The 22,450-nt window shown below is 58.4% G+C and overlaps 3 protein-coding genes across 3 annotated transcripts; all 3 read right to left on the minus strand.

Annotated features, from left to right (window-relative positions):
* Window positions 1-13: 13 nt before the first annotated feature.
* Window positions 14-2,748, minus strand: Hrurf (HR upstream open reading frame). The gene is made up of 2 exons (XM_046447864.2): window positions 2,638-2,748; window positions 14-463 (listed from the first exon to the last, which is right to left on the minus strand). The coding sequence occupies exon 2, from the start codon at window positions 118-120 to the stop codon at window positions 16-18; it is 105 nt and encodes a 34-aa protein (XP_046303820.1). The 5' UTR covers window positions 121-463; window positions 2,638-2,748; the 3' UTR covers window positions 14-15.
* A 3,658-nt stretch (window positions 2,749-6,406) lies between these two features.
* Reep4 (receptor accessory protein 4) lies at window positions 6,407-10,379 on the minus strand. The gene is made up of 8 exons (XM_046447877.2): window positions 9,872-10,379; window positions 9,025-9,097; window positions 8,528-8,604; window positions 8,315-8,435; window positions 7,777-7,890; window positions 7,265-7,400; window positions 6,986-7,140; window positions 6,407-6,902 (listed from the first exon to the last, which is right to left on the minus strand). The coding sequence occupies exons 1-8, from the start codon at window positions 9,901-9,903 to the stop codon at window positions 6,837-6,839; spliced, it is 774 nt and encodes a 257-aa protein (XP_046303833.1). The 5' UTR covers window positions 9,904-10,379; the 3' UTR covers window positions 6,407-6,836.
* Window positions 10,380-14,525: 4,146 nt separating this feature from the next.
* Lgi3 (leucine rich repeat LGI family member 3) lies at window positions 14,526-21,942 on the minus strand. The gene is made up of 8 exons (XM_046447875.2): window positions 21,336-21,942; window positions 20,415-20,486; window positions 19,645-19,716; window positions 19,255-19,326; window positions 19,081-19,152; window positions 18,195-18,364; window positions 17,921-18,085; window positions 14,526-16,688 (listed from the first exon to the last, which is right to left on the minus strand). The coding sequence occupies exons 1-8, from the start codon at window positions 21,539-21,541 to the stop codon at window positions 15,871-15,873; spliced, it is 1,647 nt and encodes a 548-aa protein (XP_046303831.1). The 5' UTR covers window positions 21,542-21,942; the 3' UTR covers window positions 14,526-15,870.
* Between the last annotated feature and the right edge of the window lie 508 nt (window positions 21,943-22,450).

A 22,450-nucleotide genomic window follows, 5' to 3' on the forward strand; every position in this document is an offset into this window, starting at 1 on the left:
GGCGGCGGGGGCGCTCTAGGGCCGCAGGTTGGAGGGGTCGGACTCCGGGATCTGCAGGATGCGGCACACGGCGCGGATCGGCCGCACCAGCTTCTGGGCCGAGGCCGTGGGTTGCGCCATGGGACGCCGAGACTCCGTGCTGCGCCTTGGGGAGGGCCGGGCCGGGGCTAGGGAGCGGGTGCCCCCGGAGGGAGAGAAGGAGCTGGGCCGGGGGGAACGCGCGCCCCGGGTCGGAGATGGCCGAGTTGGGGGAAAGGTCGAGGGGCTGGGGAAGGGGGTCGTGCCTGGAAGGGGAGGCCGATCCCGTGACCCAGGAGAGAGGCACCAGTGAGGGCGCAGCACCGCGCAGCGCGGCTAATGGAGGGAGAGCGCGGCGGAGAGCGCAGCAGGACCTCTGATCGCCATCGCCAGACGCGCAACTGAGAGTGGGGAAGCTGCTCCGCCGGTTTCCTCCTCCAGCACCCTGCGGGAAACAGGAGCCCGTGATTCGGCGGCCCCGCCTGGGCCTGCCCCCTCCTGAGCCCCGGGGGCTTCCGCCAACGCCCCGGCGATGCCACCGGCTGCGCACGGGGAGAATGAGCCCTTTGTTCCCCCCTCCCCCCGCGGCACCCGGGCGCCTGCCGAGAGAGGCTCCCCCGGGGCAGCGTGCCAGCTTCCCAGCCGCCCCACCCTCCCGTGGGCCCGGCCCCGGAGCCTGGCAGGCGGGCAGCACCCCCACTATAGGTGCCAAGCCCGGGAACTGGAGCAAAGGGCGGGAGGGGCCGGACCAGGCCACGGTGGGGCGGGGTGCCCCCCGGGGTGTTTGGGCGGGGCGGCTGGGAGGGGGCAGTGCCAGAGCTGGCAGGGGCAGTCGGGTTCTCACGGGTCAGCGATGGGCGCTCCGACCCACGCCAGCAGGGCCTGTGCCTGCTGGACCACTCTCTCCCGGTCCTCTCCAGCTCTGGCACGTGGGCACACCCCTCTGGTTGGTGTTGCTCTACCTCATCCTCACCTGGCCAAGCTACTCTTCACTGTCCCCCACCCAAGCCCCCTCCCAAGGCCCAAATGGCACAAAGTGCTGTCCTTAGAAGTCAGAGAGGGACTGATATCTAGTCTAAGAGCCGTGGTTTCACCAAGTGCCCAGAGAAGTGATGGACCAGAGAGGCTCCATCACACCAGGCACTCCGGTTTGTAGGGTCAGCCGCATCCCTGGTGTTCCTAGTGCTCCCAGGCCTGGTGCTGGAGAGGAGCCTATGGGAGTGGCTCCTGGGAGGGAGCAGCGAGTAGGAGAGGAAATGGGCAAACAGGGCACCCTCCACCCGAGGAAGCATCCCGGCTCCTCTGCGGGGGTGGTTCCAGAGCACAGACACAAACAGACAGATTCAAACACACACAGACAGATTCAGACACACACAGAAACCCACACGCCCAACGGGCGCTTCCCTTCCCCGCAGGCACCCACCTCCTGCCCCTGGACTCCCCTGCCTATGGAAGCCATCCTCAGCCTGCCTTCACCTACCCTGAAACAGAGGGGACACCCCCATCCCACTCCCCTGTCCCATGGAAGGGATGAGTTCTCGAGGCCTCTAGCCTGCTCCTAGGTTATAACACCACCATGGCTGGAGAGGGGAGCCATGGGGAGCTCAGAACCTTCTTCTTAAGAGACTGGAGCAGAGACAGGGAGCCTTTCACCAGTTGCAGAGAAGAGGAAGGGTCCTTGGGAGAGGGGATCCGGGGTGAGGGCACTAGACAGGACTTGGGCCATGTCTGCATGGATTCCCCAGCCCCTTGCCACCCCCAGAGGCTGGTTCTGTGGCGGAGCGAGCTGGTAGGGGTTGTTTACATGTCTGAGTTATTCTCACTCCCTCCTTCCCCACCTCCCCTGGGGGCGGCCAGACCTAAGTGTGCCAGGGGAGTCGATGGCGGAGGGTCTAACAGGGACTAGGACCCAAGGCCCTGCACTTGGCGTCCTGCTTCCAGATTGGCTCCAGGTTGAAATGGTGGGCTGAGGTGCCTGTGGTCCCCGTCTGTCCCTCTGGCCTGCCTCCTCAGAAGCAGAGGCTTGTGGGAGAACCGGGGGGAGAGAGCTGTGGCTTGGGGCCTGGAAGAGTCCAGAGTGGGAGCTTGGTCTGTCCAGAGCCCTGAGGGCTGGTTGGCTTGGGCTCTCATCCCCAAAGGGGATGGGACTGTCCTGGGGGATCAGAACAGATACGCCCCCTCCCCACCCCCAGAGGCCATGTCTGTCTTGTCAGGTCACAGTCCTTGGACTGGACCAGGGCTCTTGGGCCGGCTCCTGGCATGCCCAGGGGCTGATGGGAGTGGGGCTGGGGGAAGGACCCCTTTTCCCACCCCCACCCAGTTCCCCGTCCTGCCTCAGAGTCCATGCCACAGGCCACAGTCCTTGTGCCTGCCTGTCCTGAGCCTGAGGATGGAGCAGAGCTGGGGAGCCACAAAAAGACACAAACACAGAAGGAGAGCGACCCAGCACATGCACCGTGGACCTCGGCAAGCTGACCAGCTCCCCCAGACACCCGTGGGCCCAGCCCCAGCCCACACCGACCCCTCGCGCACTGACAGTCACGCTGACACACACACTGCTGCTGACAGCCACCACAGCGCCTCAGCCAGCTGCCCTTTGGCCACCCCAGAGCCCCTTACCTGGGCAAGCACAGTGCCCCTCCGGTGGAGCAGCCCCCTGCCCAGGGGTGGGCAGCAGGCAGGGCGGGGGAAGGAGCCCCGGAGAGTCAGGCCAAGCTGCCACTAATCCGGGCGGGGAGAGGGGGGGCACCCACGTCAGAGCGGGGACTGCCGGGTGGAGGGCATCTGAGGACATCCCCTCCCACACACGCGGCCGTCTGGGCACCTAGCCCTGCTTCCCCAGCCCCTCCATCCTTCAGACAGCTGAGGCCGGCCCCCCACCCCCCACCCCTGTGGCAGTGTCTGGGGTGGGGGGCCCGGGGGAGGGGGCTGCGGGAGAATTCTCCCAGGACCTGGGGGGAGGGGAAGGGGAAGGGAAGTGTGGAGATGCTCTGGGAGCCAGGAGGAAGCTCAGTGGCAGAGGCCACCCCCCTCTCACCCACCCACCCACATCCTTGACCTAATTCCTCTTCTGGGGCCCTCCTCCTTCCTCCAACACCCACCCCCCAAATGAACCTCCATTCTGCCCCAGGGCTCAGGACCTTCATGCCCAGCGACACCAGCTCTGGAGCCCAGGACCCCCGGCAGTGGGCATCCTCCTTCTGCCCAGGTTTTGACCCCCTCCCCAGCTCCTCGGTCCCCCAGGCCCTGGTGCCGGTGGGGGATGGGCGCAGAGGCTGAGTGCTCGTCCCCGCTATCCCTTGGTGGAGGCTGGTGCCCACCAGGACTCCCCTGCTCAACCTGGGCGGAGGCTGCCTGGGTGTAGAGGCCGAGCTTGCTGCAGTGACTGCTAAGACACAGCGAGTGGGCCAGTGAGCTGTGACATGGAGCAGGGAAGGGGACCAGGCCACAGAGGTGCCACAGGCCAGAGGGACAGGGTGGGCTGAGGCAGGAGGTAGAAGAGCTACCTGGAAGGGCCAAGGGATGGAGGGAGGTGGGGCAGAGGGAGCAGGAGAGACCAGAATCCAGGGCCACCTGCCCCCAGAACTGGGAGGAAAGGGATGGGCCCTGGCATCAGGCCAGGACAGGACCCAGCAGAGGGGCAGGGTGCTAAGGGGGCTGCCTTTGGTGGCTTCAGGTCCCTTCCCAGCCCCGATCCTGCCAGGCACACTGGTGGCAAGCAGACTGGGGGGTGTGGGCAGGTGAGAGTACTGACTACCCTCCCCCGAGAGCCCAGGCCAGAGGGCTGAAGGGTGGAATGGGGACCCCATCCAGGGTGGTCCTCAAGGGGCATCTGGGCTCTGAGGGAAGCCCACCTGTACTCAGTGCCCCGAGCCTTGGTATCCCGCGTATGGCTGACCAGGAATGCCCTAGAACTTGGACTTCTCACTCCTTCCCCTCTGACCCCAGGATGTTGTATAACCCATACAACTGGAGTCAGCCATCCATCCACCTATGTCATGGAGACCCTGGTGAGCCCCAAGGTGATGTAGGACACAAAGACCAAAGCACAAGGCCACTCCCGCCCTGGAGGAGCTTATGGTCACTTACTGCATTTGTTCTTCTAGTAACACTCTTTCAGGCTGCTTAGCTGTCAGGCCCTATGCTGGGGCTGTAGGGTGACTACTAGGGAGAAGGACAGGTTAACAAATTATAAGATGTTTCTAATCCTGCCCTGGGAAAATCAGGGGGACTTCATGGAAGAGGTGATACTTGAGTGCAGAAATCAGACAATAAGCAGCACTTCCCCACTGAATCACACACTCACAAAAATATTTCACTTCAGTTAAACCACTTGTTCTGGGCTGGGATACAACAGTAAGATGTCTATTCTTCATGAAGTCACAACACAGTAGGGGAGAAAATACAATGTGCTCAAGGGGAAAAGAAAAGTACATGCAAGAACAGAAAGCAAGAGGTCCAGAGGAGCTAGCAAGGCAAGGCAGGGTGTGCCTGCGGAGCGCTTCCCAAGCAGGCAGGGGACAGTGGGCTGGGGAGACAGGGCACTCCAGGGGACAGTGGGCACCGGCTGGCTGTGCAGAGCCGGGACCAAGTGGAACACAGAAAGCTTCACCAAGTCTGCGGAGGGCCCGTGTGACCTGCCCACTGGGAGGAGCATGTCCTGGGAGCAGGCAGGTGAAGCAAGCCCCAGCCCCTGAAATGCCCGCACTTCGGCCTCCCCCGGCCCCTTCTTCTGAGCCCCTGATTCCTTGGCCCCTTCACTATTTGTTCTTTGGTTTGGGTCTGCGGAGGCTGCCTCCACTTCTGCCGCTGCGACTCCTGCAGCAGGAGGCGTAGCCCCCAGCTCCCGGCAGCACCACCCGCTGCAGCTCTCAGACTCCCCGTTTTTCATCTGTAAAATGGGTACAGCCCCTACCCGACAGGGTGGCTGGAGCATTCAAAGAAACCATCCCTGTGAAATTCCCAGTGCAAGGTCAGGCATGCAAAACGTTCCATACACGTTAGTCTCCTTCTCCCTGCCTCCCAGGCAAGGAACAGCTCATTTACTTGGGTTCTGCATAGTGATTAAGTACATCGACTCTGGAGCCAGACGGCCTGCCTCAAAGTCCAATTCTGTCACTTACTAGCTGTGTGACCTTGGGCAAATCACTTGTCCTCTCTGTGCCTTCCCCCCCACCCACCCTATTTGTGGAATGGAGATGATAACAATGGTTCCAACCTTCTGAGAGGGCGAGGGCGAAGATTAAATTAATATGTCGGGGGCTTGAAGCAGCATCTGGTGTGCCATAGCCACACTCTAGCTGTGTGACCTTAGTCTTTGCATCCCTATCAAATCTAGCAATATGGCTGGTCCCAGGTAGAGGCTCAGTACGGATTTTTGGAATGAGTTAATGAGGTTAGACAACACTGTGGTGCCAGGTAAGGCCACTTAGGAAGCCACTGAGCACCCACATGTGAGGAGCTAAAGCACCCCAGGAGATTAAGTGCTTTCTCCCAAATAAAACCCAGATAATCCCACACCAAGAGTTAATCCTCCTCCTCTCAGGCCATCCAAGTTCTCAGCCCTTTCCCCTGCCCCTCATCCAGCACTCTCACCCACCTCTTTGCTTACTCAAAAGCAGAAAGGAAGAGCAGGCGTGGGGGTGGACAGGGGGTGTCACAGTGGTGACACCAGGAGGGCTGTCCCAGGGATCAGAGGGGGGGCGTAGAGCCAGCCCAGCCAAAGAGCCTGGTCTCAAGAGAGCAGTGGACGCTCCGGGGATGGCGGGCCACAGACTAGCGACCACAAGTAGCAGGGAGGGCCATCGGAGGAGGCCCCGCTGGAGCTCTGCATCGTCTCTGCGGACAGCCGCCAGCAGCCAGGCCTCGGCAGGGCGAGGCTCTGGCCAGGCTCCCAGCCCCGCCCTCCTTGACCTGGAAGCTGGGGGCAGCCCAGATCCCGGCAGCTGCTGCCCTCTGGTGGCCACTGCTGAGAATGCCAGCTGCCCCTGAGGTACCTGTTGATGGAACTCAGTGGCTGGGGAGCTACTGGGAGGTGATGTGGGACACCCCTACCCCAAGCTCAGGACCTAGGACTACCTCCAACACCCCCCTCGCTGCCCACTTCCCCTCCACCCCTCCACTCCCATGGCTCCTCCATGGTTGTAGCTTCTTGGCCAGGCCCAATCCTGGGCTCCTCTTTTCAGACCTCTTTAGGTCTCGCCGTTACCCAGGACTCAGAGACTCCAGAGCTCATTCATGACACCAGTGACACCTCATGACTACTTGTCAATACGGTCTCATCTGCACTGTGTGCCCTCAGCCTCGGCCTTGACCTTGGCCGTGCCTGGCTGGGCTATATGACTTAGAGTGTGGAGGGAGGGGTGGGAGATAAATCAAGAGAAGCAGAACACCTTTAGTATTTATTTATCAAAACATTCACAAGCCTGACCTCATTCACAACACAAAACACACAGCAATGGCACACACCCGGGGCCTGGAGCAGGCTGTCAAGCACTCTGGAGGACAGGAAGGAATGAACAGCTGGTGGGCTTTTGATTTCATCTGTAGCGGTTTTGGGGGGCTCTGGTCCCATACCTGAGAAGGCAGAGGGCGGAGGAAGGCAATAAATAGAACCCTGGGCCCAGCCAGCTCTGGCACTGTGGGTGCGTCCACAGCAGGACGCACAGCCTCTGCCCTGGCTCTAAGGCAAACGCAGCAGCCAGGAGGGGTGGGACCCAGGTAGCCGGTGCAGGCCAGCCAGTGTGCAGCCAAAGGAGCCCTGCACCTAGCCCGGCACCTGCAGGGCCTGAGGTAAGACTGGGCTGACTCCGCAGATCCTAGCTGTCCATGTCTGAGGGCACAGTCTTTTTCCGTGTTCGGACCTTCAGGGAGCGTGAGGTGCCCTGGGGAGAGAGCAGGTATACTGTGGGAGGTGTGGGCTGCGGTGTGGCCCACCCACCACCCTTACACCCTCCTTGCCACTGACCTCCCGGGCCAGCGGCTTCCTCTTGACCACACGCAGGCTCTGGCTTCGGCTCAGAGGCTTCTCCCGGGGCCGTGCTGGTGGCTGGGGGACTACCTCGGTATCCGACCAACCCCCCTCCTCTGTGTCACTGTCCTGCAGGCCCCCTGCCCCATACCCTGTAGAGAGGGGGAAACAAGCCTGGCCATTTACACAGTCTGAAGGCCTGGGACCAAGCCAGAAGTCCCTAGCCCTGGGGAGGCCATCACTCTCGAATGACTCCCAGTCCCTCTGTTTACTCACCAATGGGTGGCCTCCGGCGGGGTACCTGATCTTCCAGGTAGAGGGGGTCCTGGTAGGTAGGGGCAGGGGTGTCAGGGATGGAGCGCAGGTCCTGCATGGAAAAGCTCCGCAGGCGACCGGCCAGTGCGCCCTGACTCTGTGAGGGAGGAGGAGGCACTGCGTCACCTGCAAAGGTGGGGGCTCTGGGGGGAAGGGGCTTCAGTAGGGAAGTCACCCAAGGATGTGAAGGGCCACCCTGCAGCTAATCCCTGGGGCACAGGGCTCGGAACTGAAAGCAACTCAGCAGCCTTCAGCCCCTGGCCACTTGGCAGAAACAGGAAACTAAGGCCACAGGCACAGGAGCAGCCATTCCTGCTCCTTCAGCCAGGAAGGTCTGTGCTTCCAGCTCCTGCTCCTGCACCTCCTCACCTGACCTGGCACCCTAGCCCCTAGCCCTAACTGCCACCTCTCGCCTCCCTGGCAGAAAGCTGGATGGGGTGGGGCAGGGGGCAGGGGGCTGGGGCCCACAGCACCTTGGTGGCAGCCTGTACAGCAGCTGATGCAGCAATGTTGAGGCTGCGCTTCCCAAGGCTGAGCACTGTCTCGTAGCTGCGCTCTTTGGCCTGAACAATGTATGTGTCGATCTCCTGCAGAGCCGGGGGAGGAGAGCTCAGGAGGACAGCCAGAGGAGTCTCTCTGCCCCCACAGACTAAGCCACCAGTGATTGTCATACCTTCCGGTCACCCTGACCCAGTATGCGCAGTCACAAAGGCCCAGAATGCACCAAGAGCGGGGTTTCCCACCCATTTACCCCCCCCACACACACCTCAATGAGGGGCCATTCCCCACCCCCAAGCCAATTTCCAGCTGGCACTTCACACCACTGGTCATTCACTGCACCCATTTGGTCAGCCCAGCAGACAAGGAGGCCAGGCCTTGTCAGGGTCCCAAAGTCAAACAGCCGCAGCCCTGAAGTTGGAACCCAGGTGTCCCTGCATCCTGAAGCGGGGTTTGGGGTTCTCTCTCCCCACATCCACCGCTAGGTCTCCCTCTCTACCTCCCCCAGGGTACCTTCTCATGACGGGATAGGGACGGGTGGACGAACTTTCGGTAAAGTAGGCTGGCCCCCTTCGTGTAGGGCGAAAGCAGCCACAGAACAAAGGCCATCTTGATCTCATAATAGAAAGGGAACCTGCCAGAGCACAGAGGGGCAAGATGAGCCCAGCAGCCAGGCCAAGGGTGGGACACCCCTGCCCCGTGGCCCACTAACCCCTGTGCCCAGACCAGGAGATAAAGATGTCTGTGAAGGTCTCGGCTGCCATGAAGATTGCAAAGATGATCCAGTACATCATCCACCGAACCTGTGGGACACAGAGCACAGAGGTCAGCCTCAGAGCCTGTGGTGCCAACACCGCCCCTGGCTGGCCCAGCCCAGAGATTCCAGAGAGCCTGTCCAGCTGCATTGTTGCATTCCCCCAAGCCTGGCTAGACAGGAGCCTCTGCGAAGCTGCCACTCATTCCTGTGCCCACCCCAGTGCATTTCACCCACTGGCACTTCCACAGCCACCCAATGGCCTGCCCTCCTTCCACACCCCTTCAACAGGCCCATTCCTTCCTTCGCCACTCCACTCAGGATGTGCAACACTAGTGGGCCCTGGGAAAAGTGGCAGGCCAGCTCAGACCCTCCACACTCAACAAGCCCCACCACACCCCCCAGTCCCCCTTAGGGCTGTCATCCCACCCCACCTTAGCTAAGCCCTCCTGCCACCTCTCATGCTCACATATTCACGAATGTTCTTGGTCTTCACGGCCTTGTAGGACGCATAAGCTGGATACAGCATCCCAAACACCAGTCTGGAAGAGCAGCCAGGGGAGTGTGAGGGGCAGCATGCTCCCCCTGTACCCTGACAGGTGGCTGCCTCCCCCTACTGGAGTGCCAGGGGCAGGACCAGCCCTGTTTTTCCCGCTTGGCTTGCACAACCCGCAGTGCCTGAGTCAGTGCCCTGGAGGCCACCTCTCCACCCTGCTGTTTACAAACATCCCAAGCCTGCCCAGGCCTGCACCTGTGGCCCATTGGTACATGATGGAGAGAGAACACAGCTACCAGACAAGGTGGGTGAGAGCATCAGGCTGTCCCCTCCCCTGGATATGCAATCAGGCCCAGAGCCACCAGACCTGGCACTGCCAGGCTGCAGACAGGGATATTTGAGCCAGGCGCTGGAGTATTCAGAGGTTAAGGGTAAGACTGAGTGAGGAGGCTGAGGCAAAGTTGGTCAGTCACGTGACTGTTCATATGGCAAGCAGGCCCTTGGATTCCCCACCCTCAGTGTGCCTATTACCTTGCTTCTGCCCTGGCTGGGATCTGCCTGTGGCCCTCAGCCCCAGGCATCTGTCTGCAGAATGTGTTTGCGAGCATGTGGGTAGGGTTGCTTTAGGTCAAGGATTCTGGGGAGGAGTGGGTCAAGGACGCGGTGCCCAGGTGCCCCGTGCAGGCCCGCAGGTCCGTTAACCTTTGCGGTGTGGGGGGGAGGTGTGAGGAAGCTCAGGAAGTTGCGTCTCCACCAGCTTCCACCCCAGCGGCAGGCTGACACCCGGGGAAAGAAGGAGTCTGAGAGTGGCCATACTCACACCACCAGGCGACAGATCATCCAGGACACCATCCTGACAGCCTTGGGGACGAGGGGAGGGCCCCCAAAAGACGCCCTGGAGGGCGCTCACGCGGGGACTGGGACGGGGGCTCAGTGGTGGTGCAGGAACCCGAGGGTCGGTCCCGCTGTCCCCTGGCAAAGTGGGGCCCGCCGCCCACTGACTCCGACCCGGCGGTGCGGAGACCCAGGAGAACCCGGAGACCAGCGGGCTGGGAGGCGGTGGGCAGGGAGGAAGCGGCTGGGAGCTGGCACCGCGGGCGCGCTCCTCCGCCCAGCCGCGCGGCGCTGTAGTTGCGGCTCGGACCAGCTCAGTCGCCGAGAACCCGGTGTTCGGCCCTTGCTGGGCGCCGCTGCTGGTCCGCGGCCCGGGTGCCGGGTCTCGGTCTACGCTCTTGCGGGTCGCCGCGGTCCCAGCGCGGTAGGCAGACGGCACCGGCCTCCGGGGCGGAGTTTGCAACTCACTTGAAAGTTGCACGGAACTGGGTCCTGCCCAACCCCAGGGCTCCGGCGCGGGGCGCAGGCGCAGTGCGGCCCCGGAGGGGCGGAGCCAGGTCAGGGAGTTGAGAGGCCGGCCCCTTAAAGGGCGATGCTCAGCCGGACTCGAGGGTGGGGCCGCAGGGTAGAGCAGCTCTCCAGTTGGGAAGATTAGGCGGTGGGAAGGTGCCACAGAAACGGGGAGAGACAAAGAAAACCTGGCCTCCAGAGTTCTCACGGCTCTTCACTAGCTTCTCCCAATGTACTTCCTTCTCGCCTCATTTTTTCCCCTCTGTAAAATGGGATAGGGCATGAAATGTGTGGGATCCACCCTGGAAGCCCAGGCACAAGCTGGCAGCAAACTTGGTTGAGCGCAAGCAAGTTCCAGTGTTACACCACTGTAGACCGAAGTCAGTAAGCACCGCGAATCTGAGGGAGTCACCCCCCAAGGATCCACTTCTCTCTGGGGCATCTTTCCACGGCTTACACACCTGGACACGACTTTAATGTACCTTCTTCACTAGAAGTTTGAAATCCCATCTGTTCCTCTGAGTCAGGAATACGGATATCCCTAGGAACACCACAGCATCCACGCTTGCGGTTTTGTACTGCTTTTATGTCCACGAAGTCTTAATTTTTGCAAAGATCCCCTTTACCATCTGGGAAATATGCTTGGTGAAGTCATTTGGCCACTGTCACCCAGTGGTGTTTGCTACTGGCTAATGCTAATTATATGGCCTGGTTAGTCTTCGGAGGGATCAGCAGTGGCCAGTTGTGAGTGGCCCTGGAGGGGGACAGGGAACTGGAGAAGTTCCTCTGGGAGAGAGGAGGACATCGGAAGAAGGGAGACGATTCTAAAAAGAAGGCAGCCTTTGCTGCCTTTACACCTTCCCACGAGGGATTTCATTCTTTATGATAATACCTGCTTCTTGCCTCAGCCGCTCCTTCTGAAAATGGGGAGAACAGTGTCCCCCTGTGCTGTGCTGAGGAGAGGGTGAGCGCAGAGCTGCCCCGGGGCCATGGGAGCAGAAACACATACCACTTTTTATTAGAGCCATAGTTAACACCCACCACCTATGAAAAGGATGGGGTAGGTAATGATGGGAGTCAGGGAAAGGAGGCTTTTGGGGGATAAATAAACACACAGTGATTATATGGTCTTAATTATTATCATCAATTTTATTGGTATTGCTGAGTGTGAGAGCCAGTAGTGAAACCAGCCCACAGGAGAAACTCTCCCGAGGCGGATGCCTTCCTCATGTTCACCCACCCCAGCCCCATCCCATGCTGGAGGAACAAGAAACACCAGGGATCCCATCAGGAAGGTCCCAGCCACCATCCAGCTAGAGGCACAGACATGGTTCTTAGGAGAAAAGTATCCCTGGTCTCCTTGAAGGAGGAAGGATGTGATTGATGGTAAAGGGGATCAGCTGGGAAACAGTAGGGAAGGGACATCCATTCCTCAGGAGGCACATGCGAATCCAGTCCTTTGGTACATCTTCCCCTCTGGCTGCCTTCAGGAGCCCCACGCCTGAGCTCATCCACTAAGAACAGCTCTCCTGGCCCATCCACGTCCACCTAGCTGGGATGGTCTCTTACATAGCGACTCCTGGTCCCAATGTTTGTGCTTGGGAGATCTCCAGGACTCTGATTTCTGTGGCCTTTGGTCCTGAGCTATTGACACAGTCACCCAGTTAAACTGGGTTGCTAAGCAGCTCTCTGGACACATGAATGAGCCCCAGGGCAGGTGACCAAGAAGCCATGCAGCAAAAAGCTGGGCATTCAGGGACCAAGGGAGAGAAATGTCTCCCATCCTTGGGGGAGCTCTCCCCTGGAGAGAGTGGCTGTCACAAATGATGTTTACCTTTCAGCTGGGCAACGCAATGTCAACGCGTCTGGAAGACTCAACTCACTGTCCCTGGCAACCTCTCCCAGGCACAGGCTAAGGGCCCATTTCCCACTTGGAAAAGCAGGACAAGCAATCCCGAGATGATGAGGTTTGGGAACTCTAGGGTGCCTGCTTAGCCAAGAGCACATGAATGAGGTTTGAGGAGGTAGAAACCCAGACCAGTCATCCATAGTGGGTGTGGCCAGGAGCAGGGTAGCTGGGCATCTGAAGTCAAAGGTCAGATGTAGGGTGCAGGGGTTTTCTCCAAAGATATATTGCCTATCACACAAAGCCTGCCTCTCAGAGTCACCTGTGTATCTCATACATTCCCACAGACCAATACAGATCACAGTTATGTGCCACATACTCTATTCAAAGAGCCTTATATATCTTAATGTATATAATGCATTTAAATTTTATCATAGATGACCCTGTCAGGTATATATCATGACTATACCTATTTTATAGATGAGGAGACTGAGACACATAGGCAAAGTCACATGGCTGAGTGTTACCAGCTGCTTTTGCTCAGCTAGTAACAATGTCAAATGGCCACATCAGGATTCCAAAAAGTAAGTCTCCCCACACCTCGTCCCATACTCCCCCAATGATGGAAGATATTTCTCTCCCTTGGTCCCTGAACGCCCAGCTTTTTGCTGCATGGTTTGAGCCCAGGGGCACTCTACTACTGAGTAGTAAATACAGCCCAGCCCTTTTTATTTTTTATTTTATTTTGAGACAGTCTTGCTAAGTTGCTAAGACTGGCCTTGACCTTGACCAAAGCCTCCTGCCCCAGCCTCCTGAGTCACTGGGATTACAGGCATGTGCCCCTGCACTTGGCTGGAAGTTTTCTCATCTGCTTTGCAAAAGGAGAAGTTGCTCAGGGAAGCCAATTGACTTGCTTGAAATCTCACACCAAGCAGAGGAACGGAGTCCAAATTCACACATGTGGGATCCTGATGGCAGAACCCAGGGGACGTTCTGCCGGACGACACCATCCACAGTTGCATGGTTCCCTGCTATCTGGGAGCTCTGGGAGCTCCAGACCTGGTGTCCATCCCCCGTGTCCACAAGTATTCCCTGGAGTGATCAGTTAGGGGGTGGATGACCTGTGACACATTTGTGAAATATGTGACACATAAGAGACCAAAGGAGCCCTGGATAGCTAATGAGGTCCTGCAGAAGGGAAGTGGCCTATCCAGGGTGACACAGCTTGGTACCCCCTGCCCGAGGAGATATTGTCTCCCCCAGGTTCTATCCCCTCCTGTCTATTATCCTGACATGGACCCACACAAGGCAGCAAAAGGCATCCATTCACTAAAGACCGTAAGTGGCAAGGAGGTGACAAGGAGAAGGGGGGCCCTGTCATTCACCACCACCATTTTGCCATACCCAGTGTGCTGTCTTCAAGACCCCCATCTTCCTAGTGCCCTCAGCGTCATGTCCAGCCTAGCCCCATCTAACTCGTCCCTTACTCCCGCTTTGTCATGGGCTCTCCGACTCCCTTCTCAGACATGGAGAGAAGCACTGACTGCCCACAGAGCCCTGGGTGTGTCAGTCAGGACGAGGTCCCAGAGGACCTCAATGTCACCAGAACAGGGGGTCACGGAAGGTTCTTGGTCCGGGCATGACATGATGGAAGGATGCTTTAGGGGGCTGGACTGAGGATGCGAGAAGTGGGTGGGCAGGGAGGTGTGTAAGGGCCTGTGACAGCATCGAGGAGGGCTGGCTTGACAAAGGTGGTAGCCGAGAAAGGAAAACAAGTGGTGCCCATCTGAAGAGTCTTGGGGACAAAGCATGGAGAGGAGATTTGGAGATTAAATAATAAGAGAAGAGAGTGATGTTACTAGGACTCCAGGATGCTTCACGTCGGGTGGAGGGTGGCGATAAAGGACATTGCTCATAGAGGAGTTGGGGGCAGCGGGTGGTGAGACGGACAGATTGCTGAGCTACTCTTTGCCATCATATGTCTGACCTCTGACAGAGGGACACACTCAAGTCTCAGTGAGTCCCAAGCCTATAATCTCCAGGAAGGAACATTGGCTGTGAGTCAGCCCAGGTGGAGGAGATTCGTCACCTTAGCCCAGCACCTGAGTGTCATGGCCATGAACTCCTGACCCTAGCACCAGCTGACCTTGGGGGTCCACTTCTCTGAGGGAGGGGAGCCAGGAGAGAGAGGGTCTGGAAGCCAATGCAGACTCCTGGGTGAAGCAGGGACAGATAGCCCAGCCCTGGCTCTGTTCCCAATGAAACACCTTGATGACATCTGAGAGCTGGCAATGGGGTGGAACTTTTTATTTGAAGCAAGTGAATCATAGCATTGCCCCCAATTGCCCCAGGCATCCTGCCACAAGGAGTCCCAGCAATCTGGACACTCCCCACCTCCACCAGCCTCGCTCACAGAGCTCTGTTCCCAGTGCACGGCAGAGGGCAGCAGAAGCCTGGCTCCCAGGCAACCTGAGCAGGCCCCTCACACGCCCACTGCTTGCCTTCACCGAGAGGCAGTGGTCCTGGGGTATGCCTGTGTGAGTGGAGGGGTGCCAGGGCCCCGAGCTGCTCGAAGCCAGGATCCATTCCTGGCACTTGCACAGGTGGCTCAGGTGCCCCAGCTTCTCTGGCTCAGCCAGCTCTTACACGCCCCAAGGAGCAATCGCAGTACAGATCCACATTCCAAAGATGGGGAGAGCGAAGCGAGGTCCGAGCCTGAGGAAGCAACAGCTACAGAGGGAAAAGCAGAAACAAAACTTTCATCTCAGCGGTTTCCAGTCCCCAGGAGCTGGCATTCAGGTCACAGAAGGAAACTCCAAGATGAGGGTAGATGGCATTGGGAAGAACCCAGGGGTGACTGCCGCTGCTGCTGTTATTGCTTTGGGGCAGAGGAGCTTCATCCTCAGGAGGCCACACCAGAATCACAGGCTCGCCACCATTCTTTTCCTTTCCAGCCTCAAGGTGGGCACACTTGGGTGAGCAGAGGAGGAGCAGTGGCGTGGGCCCCTCTAAGAAGAGTGCCAAGGAAGGAACAGAGGTGAGCCCCTCGGGCAGCGCGAGTCCGCATATGTGCGCACACGCACCTGGACATGTGTCTATATGGAAGTGGGAGTGTGTGACCAAGTGTGTCTGCAGGTGTCCAGTATGCATGCAGAAGGGGCCCAGCATGGGTGGATGCACCTGGAAGAGTGACAGCTGTGGCCAGGGTTGCAACACAGAGTTGGAGCAGGTAAACAAACACTTGGAGCACCCACGGGAAGGCCAAGCAGAAGAACAAGAGGGTGTTCTCCTCCACATGCCCCACCCACCTATCATGTGCATGAGAAAGGGGGTGTGGCCTCTGGGTGGGGGAGCCACATGTGCACACATACTAGAGGACCTGGGTGTTGGGGTGCCTGGTGTATACATAGGTGCTCGTGCTGACTACATTGACGAGGAAAGGCTTCCCTGGGCTAGTCCATGATGTGTGCCTGGGCTCACGAGTGTGTATGTGTGTGTGTGTGTGTGTGTGTGTAAGGGCACAAAAGCAGGTTGGCCGCATGTGACTTCACAGGCACATGTGCTGCTCATAGAGGCCCCCACCCAGCCTCTGGCGCCACCCTAAGGAACCCGGAGGCCTGGGTACCCCTCTAGGCACTGAGATCCACCACGACGTGTCGGTACACCAGTGTTTGTCCCTTAAAGCTGGGGGCCAGGAGCAGCTGAGCATCCCCAGCAGGCATGTAGCAGAAGGCCCGGGGGGCCTGCACAGCCAGCTCCTGGAACCGCACAAACTTCTGTCTTCCCGCGTCCCACTGGTAGATCTGGGTGAAGGAGAAGTCGCTGCCCAATGCCAGGTAGCGCCGGCCGTCCACCAAGAAAGGCTGCAGGGCCAGCGAGCCCCGGGAGGGCAGGGCCTGCACCTCAGAGAAGCGGGTGCCCTCCCAGCGCAGGATCTTGGAGTCACCGATGTAGCGGCTGAGGCACAGGTAGCTGTCGCGGCCGGCACGAAAGTGTTTTACAGCCTGGGCATCAGGCACCTGAGTCACTTCTCCCTGGGCCACAAACTGCTTCTGAGTACGACTCCATTGGTAGATGACAGGTGCCTGGGAGCTGCTAGACACAATCAGCCGTGGCTTGCCCTCGCCGTCCACAAACTCTAGGTCAGTGTCCCGGTGCCAGGCGTGCAGGGCCTGGTGGGAGTAGAAGCCATTCTGGTTCCAACGGTAGAGGCTGGTGGCACCTGCCTTGGAGCTGTCAGCCACAGCGAAGTACCAGTCCCCATCTATGCGGAAGGCCTCCAGGTCATTGGGCTTGCGCACTCGCTGGGGATCTATGTCCTGCAGCTTGGTGAAACGTGTGGTGTTGGGATCCCAGTGGTAAATGTAAGAGCCACCAAACAGCTGGGCCACAACCACATACAGCTGGCTGTCCACCACCATTGGCTTGCAGTGTACAGCTGAGGGGGCTGTCAGGACAGAGGGAGGCGAGGTCAGACAGTGTCAGGTGGACCCTGCAGCTCCCACTCCATCTTGCTCATCAAGGAAGACCAGTCCCCACAACTCCGGGCCAGTGCTGCCACCCTCCTGGAATCATCCACCCAGGGCTCAGGGCTTGCTCATTTCTGATTGTCCACAGCCAATTGTCAGCTTTAGTATTGCCCTTGCTCCACCCTTGCCCTCAAGGTTCAAATACAAGCCAACACTGAGCACAAAACAGGTGTCCCTAGATATTGATCGAGTATTTAACCACATGTCAATTTCTGAATTATTACTGCGTGTAATCACTTGCACTAAGTGTAAACACATATTACCTCCGTTAATCACACAGAAAAGGACTCTATTGTTTTGCTCATTTTACATAGAAGAAAACTGTGGCTCAGAGAGAGAAAGTGAGTTACCCAAACTACCTCATTGGCAAGTGGCCAGTTGGGAGGGTGAGAAACCCTAGGCGCGCCAAAAGGACCCCTTGATGTTTAGATAGTGGTGCATGAAAGCACATTCTCCCACCTTTGGAAGGGCTTTTACGTGCAGGGATGAATGCCCACGTGTGCCGTACGCACAACCAGCTCTGTCGGAGCCCTTCTCAGGCACAAAGCTCACCTGGTGTGGGGCCCCTCGTCTCCACCTCACCATCCCGGCTTCATCCACTCTCCTCCTCATCCAGACCCCACCTTTCCCTGGAGAAGCTGATGCAGGGCCTCAGACACACACTCACGTACAAAGCTGTTGCACACCTTCTTGACATTGTACACAGGGTTTCCTGCCACAACACCCTTCTTTTTTTTTTTCTTTTTTTTCTTCTCCTAAGTATCTCTCAGCCTTCAAACCTCAGCTCCAACTTAGCAGATTCCAAAGCTGAGCTCATCAGCCTCTCCTGTCTTCTCCTCCTCTTTCCCTCTGTCTGTCCTCTCCATCCTTCAAGAGTGCTTGCCTAACATACATGAGGCTGTGGGGTGCATCCCCAGTACTAAAAAAAAATTTAAAAATGAGGCAGCTTGGGCATCCCCTCTGTAAGCCTTTCTTGATTGCACAGAGCGTTGTGTTTAAAGCCTCCTCTTCTCATCTGCCTCCTGTACAGATGTCCCTGTCAGAGATCATGTCTCATCTATCTCTCTACCTGCCCAGTGGAATTCAACCATGGGTCCTACTGCCATATTCCCCCAGCCGGGGCCGGCACAGCCTGGTCAGGCACAGGTACCTGGGATTCTGTCATAGTCTCGGAGCTGCCTTTCCACATAATCCCACTTCAGGATGGTGCAGGCACTGGCGCCGGGCTGGGCCAGAGCCAGATAGAGGTCGCTGGAGTAAAGGAAGGGCTCAGCTGACACTGCTGGGAAGGACAGGGTCTGGTAGAGCACAAAATCTGCAGGGACAAGAGGTGTGGGCTCAGCACCAGCGGAGGTAGCGGCCACTGGGTGGATATTGCAGGGTGGGGTGGGCTGCTCAGGTGGGGCCAGGGGCCTGCCTCCTACCAGTGGTGATGCAGTCAAATTCCCGCAGTGGCAGGTCCTGCACCTTGTGCTCCTGGAAGCGGGGTGGGCTGGCGCAGTAGATGGGAGCCACGGTGGTGTTGGTGTGTGACAGCCACTCCACCAGCCACTTCACCTTGCAGTCGCAATTGAGCGCGTTGCCCCGCAGGTCCCTGGATCATGAGAGCAGGGCAGGAGAGCACAGAGGGGACGGGCTCTGAGCTGCTCTGCCTACCCTGCCCTGTAGGCTTTCAGAAGCAGGTCTTGTCAAGGCTACTTGGGGTTGCTCACAGGCTGCTTTGCACCAGGCAGAGAGAGAGAGAGAGGCTCCCCTGGGGAGGATGCAGCCCCGTGTGCACAGGCTTGGCTGGAGGAGTGTAGGCTGTTGCAGCTCCGCTGTCCTCCTTGGCCAGGTGCCATGTGCAGTGGACAACCTGCACAATGTATGTCCCATTTCTGTTCCTCCAGCCCACCCGCAATTCAGGGCTTTTCTTTTTTTGTATGAATAATGATAAATGATTGTGGCTATGCCATAGGACTTAAATGTAGACTTAAACCAAACAGACATTTTAAAAGCATATTTTGGGGGCCTGAGGATGTAACTCAGAGCACATGCCTAGCATGCATGAGGCTCTGGGTATAATTCCAAGTACTGAAACACACACACTCTGAGTGTCTCATGTGCATTTTGAAAGGGCCCACAGGTGACTTGAGGAACCCCAATTTGGAAGGCTGCTGTCTACATCTAACTCAGCCTCACTCCTCAGCCCCCAGAACCCAAGCACTCCCAGCCTCTCAAGACCTTGTGACCAATTCTGACTCCCACACCACTCCCTCCAGGGGTGCTCCCTCTGTGGAATCCTCAGAAGAGTTTGGACTTGGGCCTTACAAGTCACTCAGGATGTCCAAGGGCCGAAAGATGTCTCTGGGCAGTGTCTGCAGGTTATTGTTGGCCAATGAGCTGCAAAAGAGACCTCTGGGTCATCTGAAAATAACGACAGAGGCCAAAGGACAGAGAGATGCAGGGCTTTGGTCAGTGTGTGTATGCATGTGGGGTACTCACAGGTGTGTCAAGGACTTGAGTCCCCTGAAGGTAAACTTGGACAGTGCCCAGATGTCATTGTTCTCAATGAAACTGGAAAAAATGAGAAATTGCCTCAGCTGCTAGTCAGGAGTCCAGACATCCCCCCATCCCCTGGGGACAGTGATTTCCCTCATCCTAATCCAGATCCCAGCTGAGACAGGCTTCCACTGAGTTCTGTGTCATTAAGCCTGTAGCAATCAGGCTGAGTGGTGCAGGCAGAGGCATGGAAATGACCCTCTGCTCGGAGAATTCACGGGCTCTGGCCTTCCACCCCCTCCAACCTTCTTGTTCCACCTCCCCTCCCAGCCCACCCAGACTGGGCTCCCTCCTTCCTTCTCCTTTCCCATCACCCCTTTTCCTCCCACACACAGGTACTGCAGGTGTGACAGTCCTGTGAAGGCGTTGTCTCCGATCAGCGTAAACTTGTTGGAGTTGAGTAACCTGGGGAGACAAAGAGGAAATTAGGGCTTCCAGGGTTGTGCCTGCTGCCCTAGCCCTCTGTCTCACCCCTGGGCTTCCCCCAAGATCTGGCAGCCTGCCCCCTATACCTCAGGAGCCTAGCAGAGGACCCCTGAATTACCCGCATGGCAAGACCAGGTGGGAGCCTGTTCTGAATCCAGAAGCTCCCAGGTTCCCATTTACCCCTGAAAATGGTAGAGGGGCAGAGTTCTCCTGCCAACCTGGCTCCTGGGCTGCCCTTGTGACCTCTCCTCCTTGGCTCCTCACCCTCATCCCAGCCCCCTCCAGCCCTTGATGACAGCTGTTCTGTCTTTGCTCTCTTTCAGCTTCAAGCTCTTTCTTTGAACTCCAATCCCTGTCTCTAAGATGCCGACCCCCAGTGTCCACTCTGGCATTGGCTCAAGCTATTTCACCCAGTTCCCTCAGGACTCCAGAGGAGCTAAGTCCCTGCCCCAAACCCCACTTTCTTGGCTTCGGCCTGTCCTTAGTCTTCTTTCTACCTGCTGCTCTGACTCATGACCCCAGACTGCTCCACCTTTTGTGGCCTATCCTACAGGAGCAAAAGGACACCTGTATCCTCATCCCCAAAGGCTGCACCGCCCACTCTCCCTCATCCCAGCCCAGCATCTGTCCTCTTCTACTGTGCCCCCGCCCGTCCTTCCGCAAGGCCCTGTCCATACAAGAACTGCAGCAACGGCAGGTGAGAGAAGGCTCCATCCTGGATCTCTGAGAAGGCAGCATTCACGAGGGTCCTGTAGGGGACACTTTAGTCATCACTGTGGCGAGTCTGCAGGGCCCACGAAGGTGGATAGAGCAGTGGCTTCTGTTCTCATGGGCCCTGCTCCCACCACCTGCATCTGTCCTTCCCTTTACCTCCCAAACTCACTGCCCTCCTTCTCCACGCTCCTGCCCCACTACCTTCAGGAGTGCGGGTGACCCTAGGTTCACCTTCGCTCTCAGCCAAGAGAAGGTTCCATTACCTGCACCATCCTCATCATCCAAACACCCCCAGTGCTGGTGCTGTGGAGGGATGGGGTGCTGCGGTGGGGGAGGGGCCTGGCATCCTGCTCTTAAGGACTGGCAGCTTCTCCAGTCCCACAGGCAAGAGAGGTGGGGGGGGGGGAAGCCTTGGGGCCAGTTGCTGCAAGTGAGGCTGGCCCAGCTGGGTGCACAGCAGCTGGCCTGGTGGCGTGCCAGGGTACCCCAGGGCACTCTCACTTGTCATCCCTCCCCCTGCTGACATCCCTCCTCCCCCTTTTCTGCCTTTGGTGTAACACCACAGTCAGGGGCCTACGTGCTCATCTAAATATCCCTTCCACCAAGTCTAAAGCCTTGCACACAGTAGGTCTCACTGCTACTGGTGGTGGTGATGATTCACCCTTGACCATAAACTCCTGCTTTCTTCATCCATGGCTGCTAAGGCTGCAAGACTGCAGAGCTCTGTACCGCTGGGCCTGGAAGCCCCAGCCCTGCGGACCCCTGGGGTCCTCCTGATCTTTACACTCTGAAGAGCAAAGCAGGATTTCCCCCATCCACTTCCAGAGAGCTGGTCCTTGCCCTCCTGCTCCCATCCCCAACCCCAAGGACAGGTGGACACTCACAGGGAGATGACCTCGGAGGGCAGGTTCCTGGGCACTGCCTTAGAGTCCACACAGAAGGCGGTGTCCCTGGTGCAGGAGCAGCTGGGTGGGCAGGGGGGCGTCTTGGGGGGCCTCTTGGCACTGACTTGCAGCATTAGGCAGAAGCCAAGCGTGGACAGCGCCAGCAGCCCAGGCCCAGGGCCCCGCCTGGCCCGCAGCCCCGCCATGCCGCCTGCAGGTTCTCCCTCCAGCTACCCCGCTCCGGCGCCCCACGGCTCCCTGCAGGTTGTGCCACCCGGGCGGGCTGTCACCTCGAGCTACCGCAGCTCGGGCCGCCTGCCCACTAGGCGCAGCGGACTCGTCCTGCCCTGGGGCGCCGGCTGCGGTACCCTCCCCTGCTCGCTCCCGCGAGCTGGCTCGGGAGCGCTGCGCGGAATCCTTAGCTGCAACCGAGGGCTGCCGAGGCTGGGTGGATGCGGACTGCGGCGGGTGGCGGGGGCGCGCGCGGGGGCGGAGCGGGGAGGCCTGAGCCTGGGAGCAGCGGAAAGAAAGAGTGGTTGCACCCGGTGGCGGTGTGCCCTATAGGGCTCTTTGCGGCCATCTGCCTGGATCTGGTCCCTGGTTTCTGTGTGTGAGTGCATGTGTGTGAGCGTATACATGCGCATTGTGCGTTGGGGAGACTGTGTACACACCTGTCTCTGCATGGGGTGCAAGGATCCATGTGCCTGGGTGTATCTGCGTGTGTGTCTTGGCTGTGAGGGGACATACAGTTCAGGAGCATGTCATAAGTGACACATGTACATCTAGGTTGGCATGAGAGATTAGAAGCTCAAGAGTGCTTGTATATGTACTCGTGTTTCCCCACGCCACCGAATAGATTGCCTTTGAGTCTGGGCTGCAAGGGGGAAATGTAGCCACCGGAGCTGGAGTGGGACGGAGTAGAATTCTGGAACATTTCTCACTGAACAACCACAGCCTATAGGAGCTGGGAAGTGCCTTGGATATGTTCCTGTCTAGCCCTTTTTTTCACAAAGGAGGAAACTGAGGCTTGGAAAGCAGCCAAGCTCCATATCTCTACTGTGTGCTGTGTACTGGGCATAATCCTCAGCCCTCTTGAGAGAGAGGATGCTAACTCC

The sequence above is a fragment of the Marmota monax genome, unplaced genomic scaffold (genome assembly GCF_021218885.2).
Source record: "Marmota monax isolate L192 unplaced genomic scaffold, Marmota_monax_Labrador192_F-V1.1 WCK01_AAM20220418_F8-fsc00040, whole genome shotgun sequence".
In the NCBI taxonomy this organism is placed as follows: Eukaryota; Metazoa; Chordata; class Mammalia; order Rodentia; family Sciuridae; genus Marmota; species Marmota monax.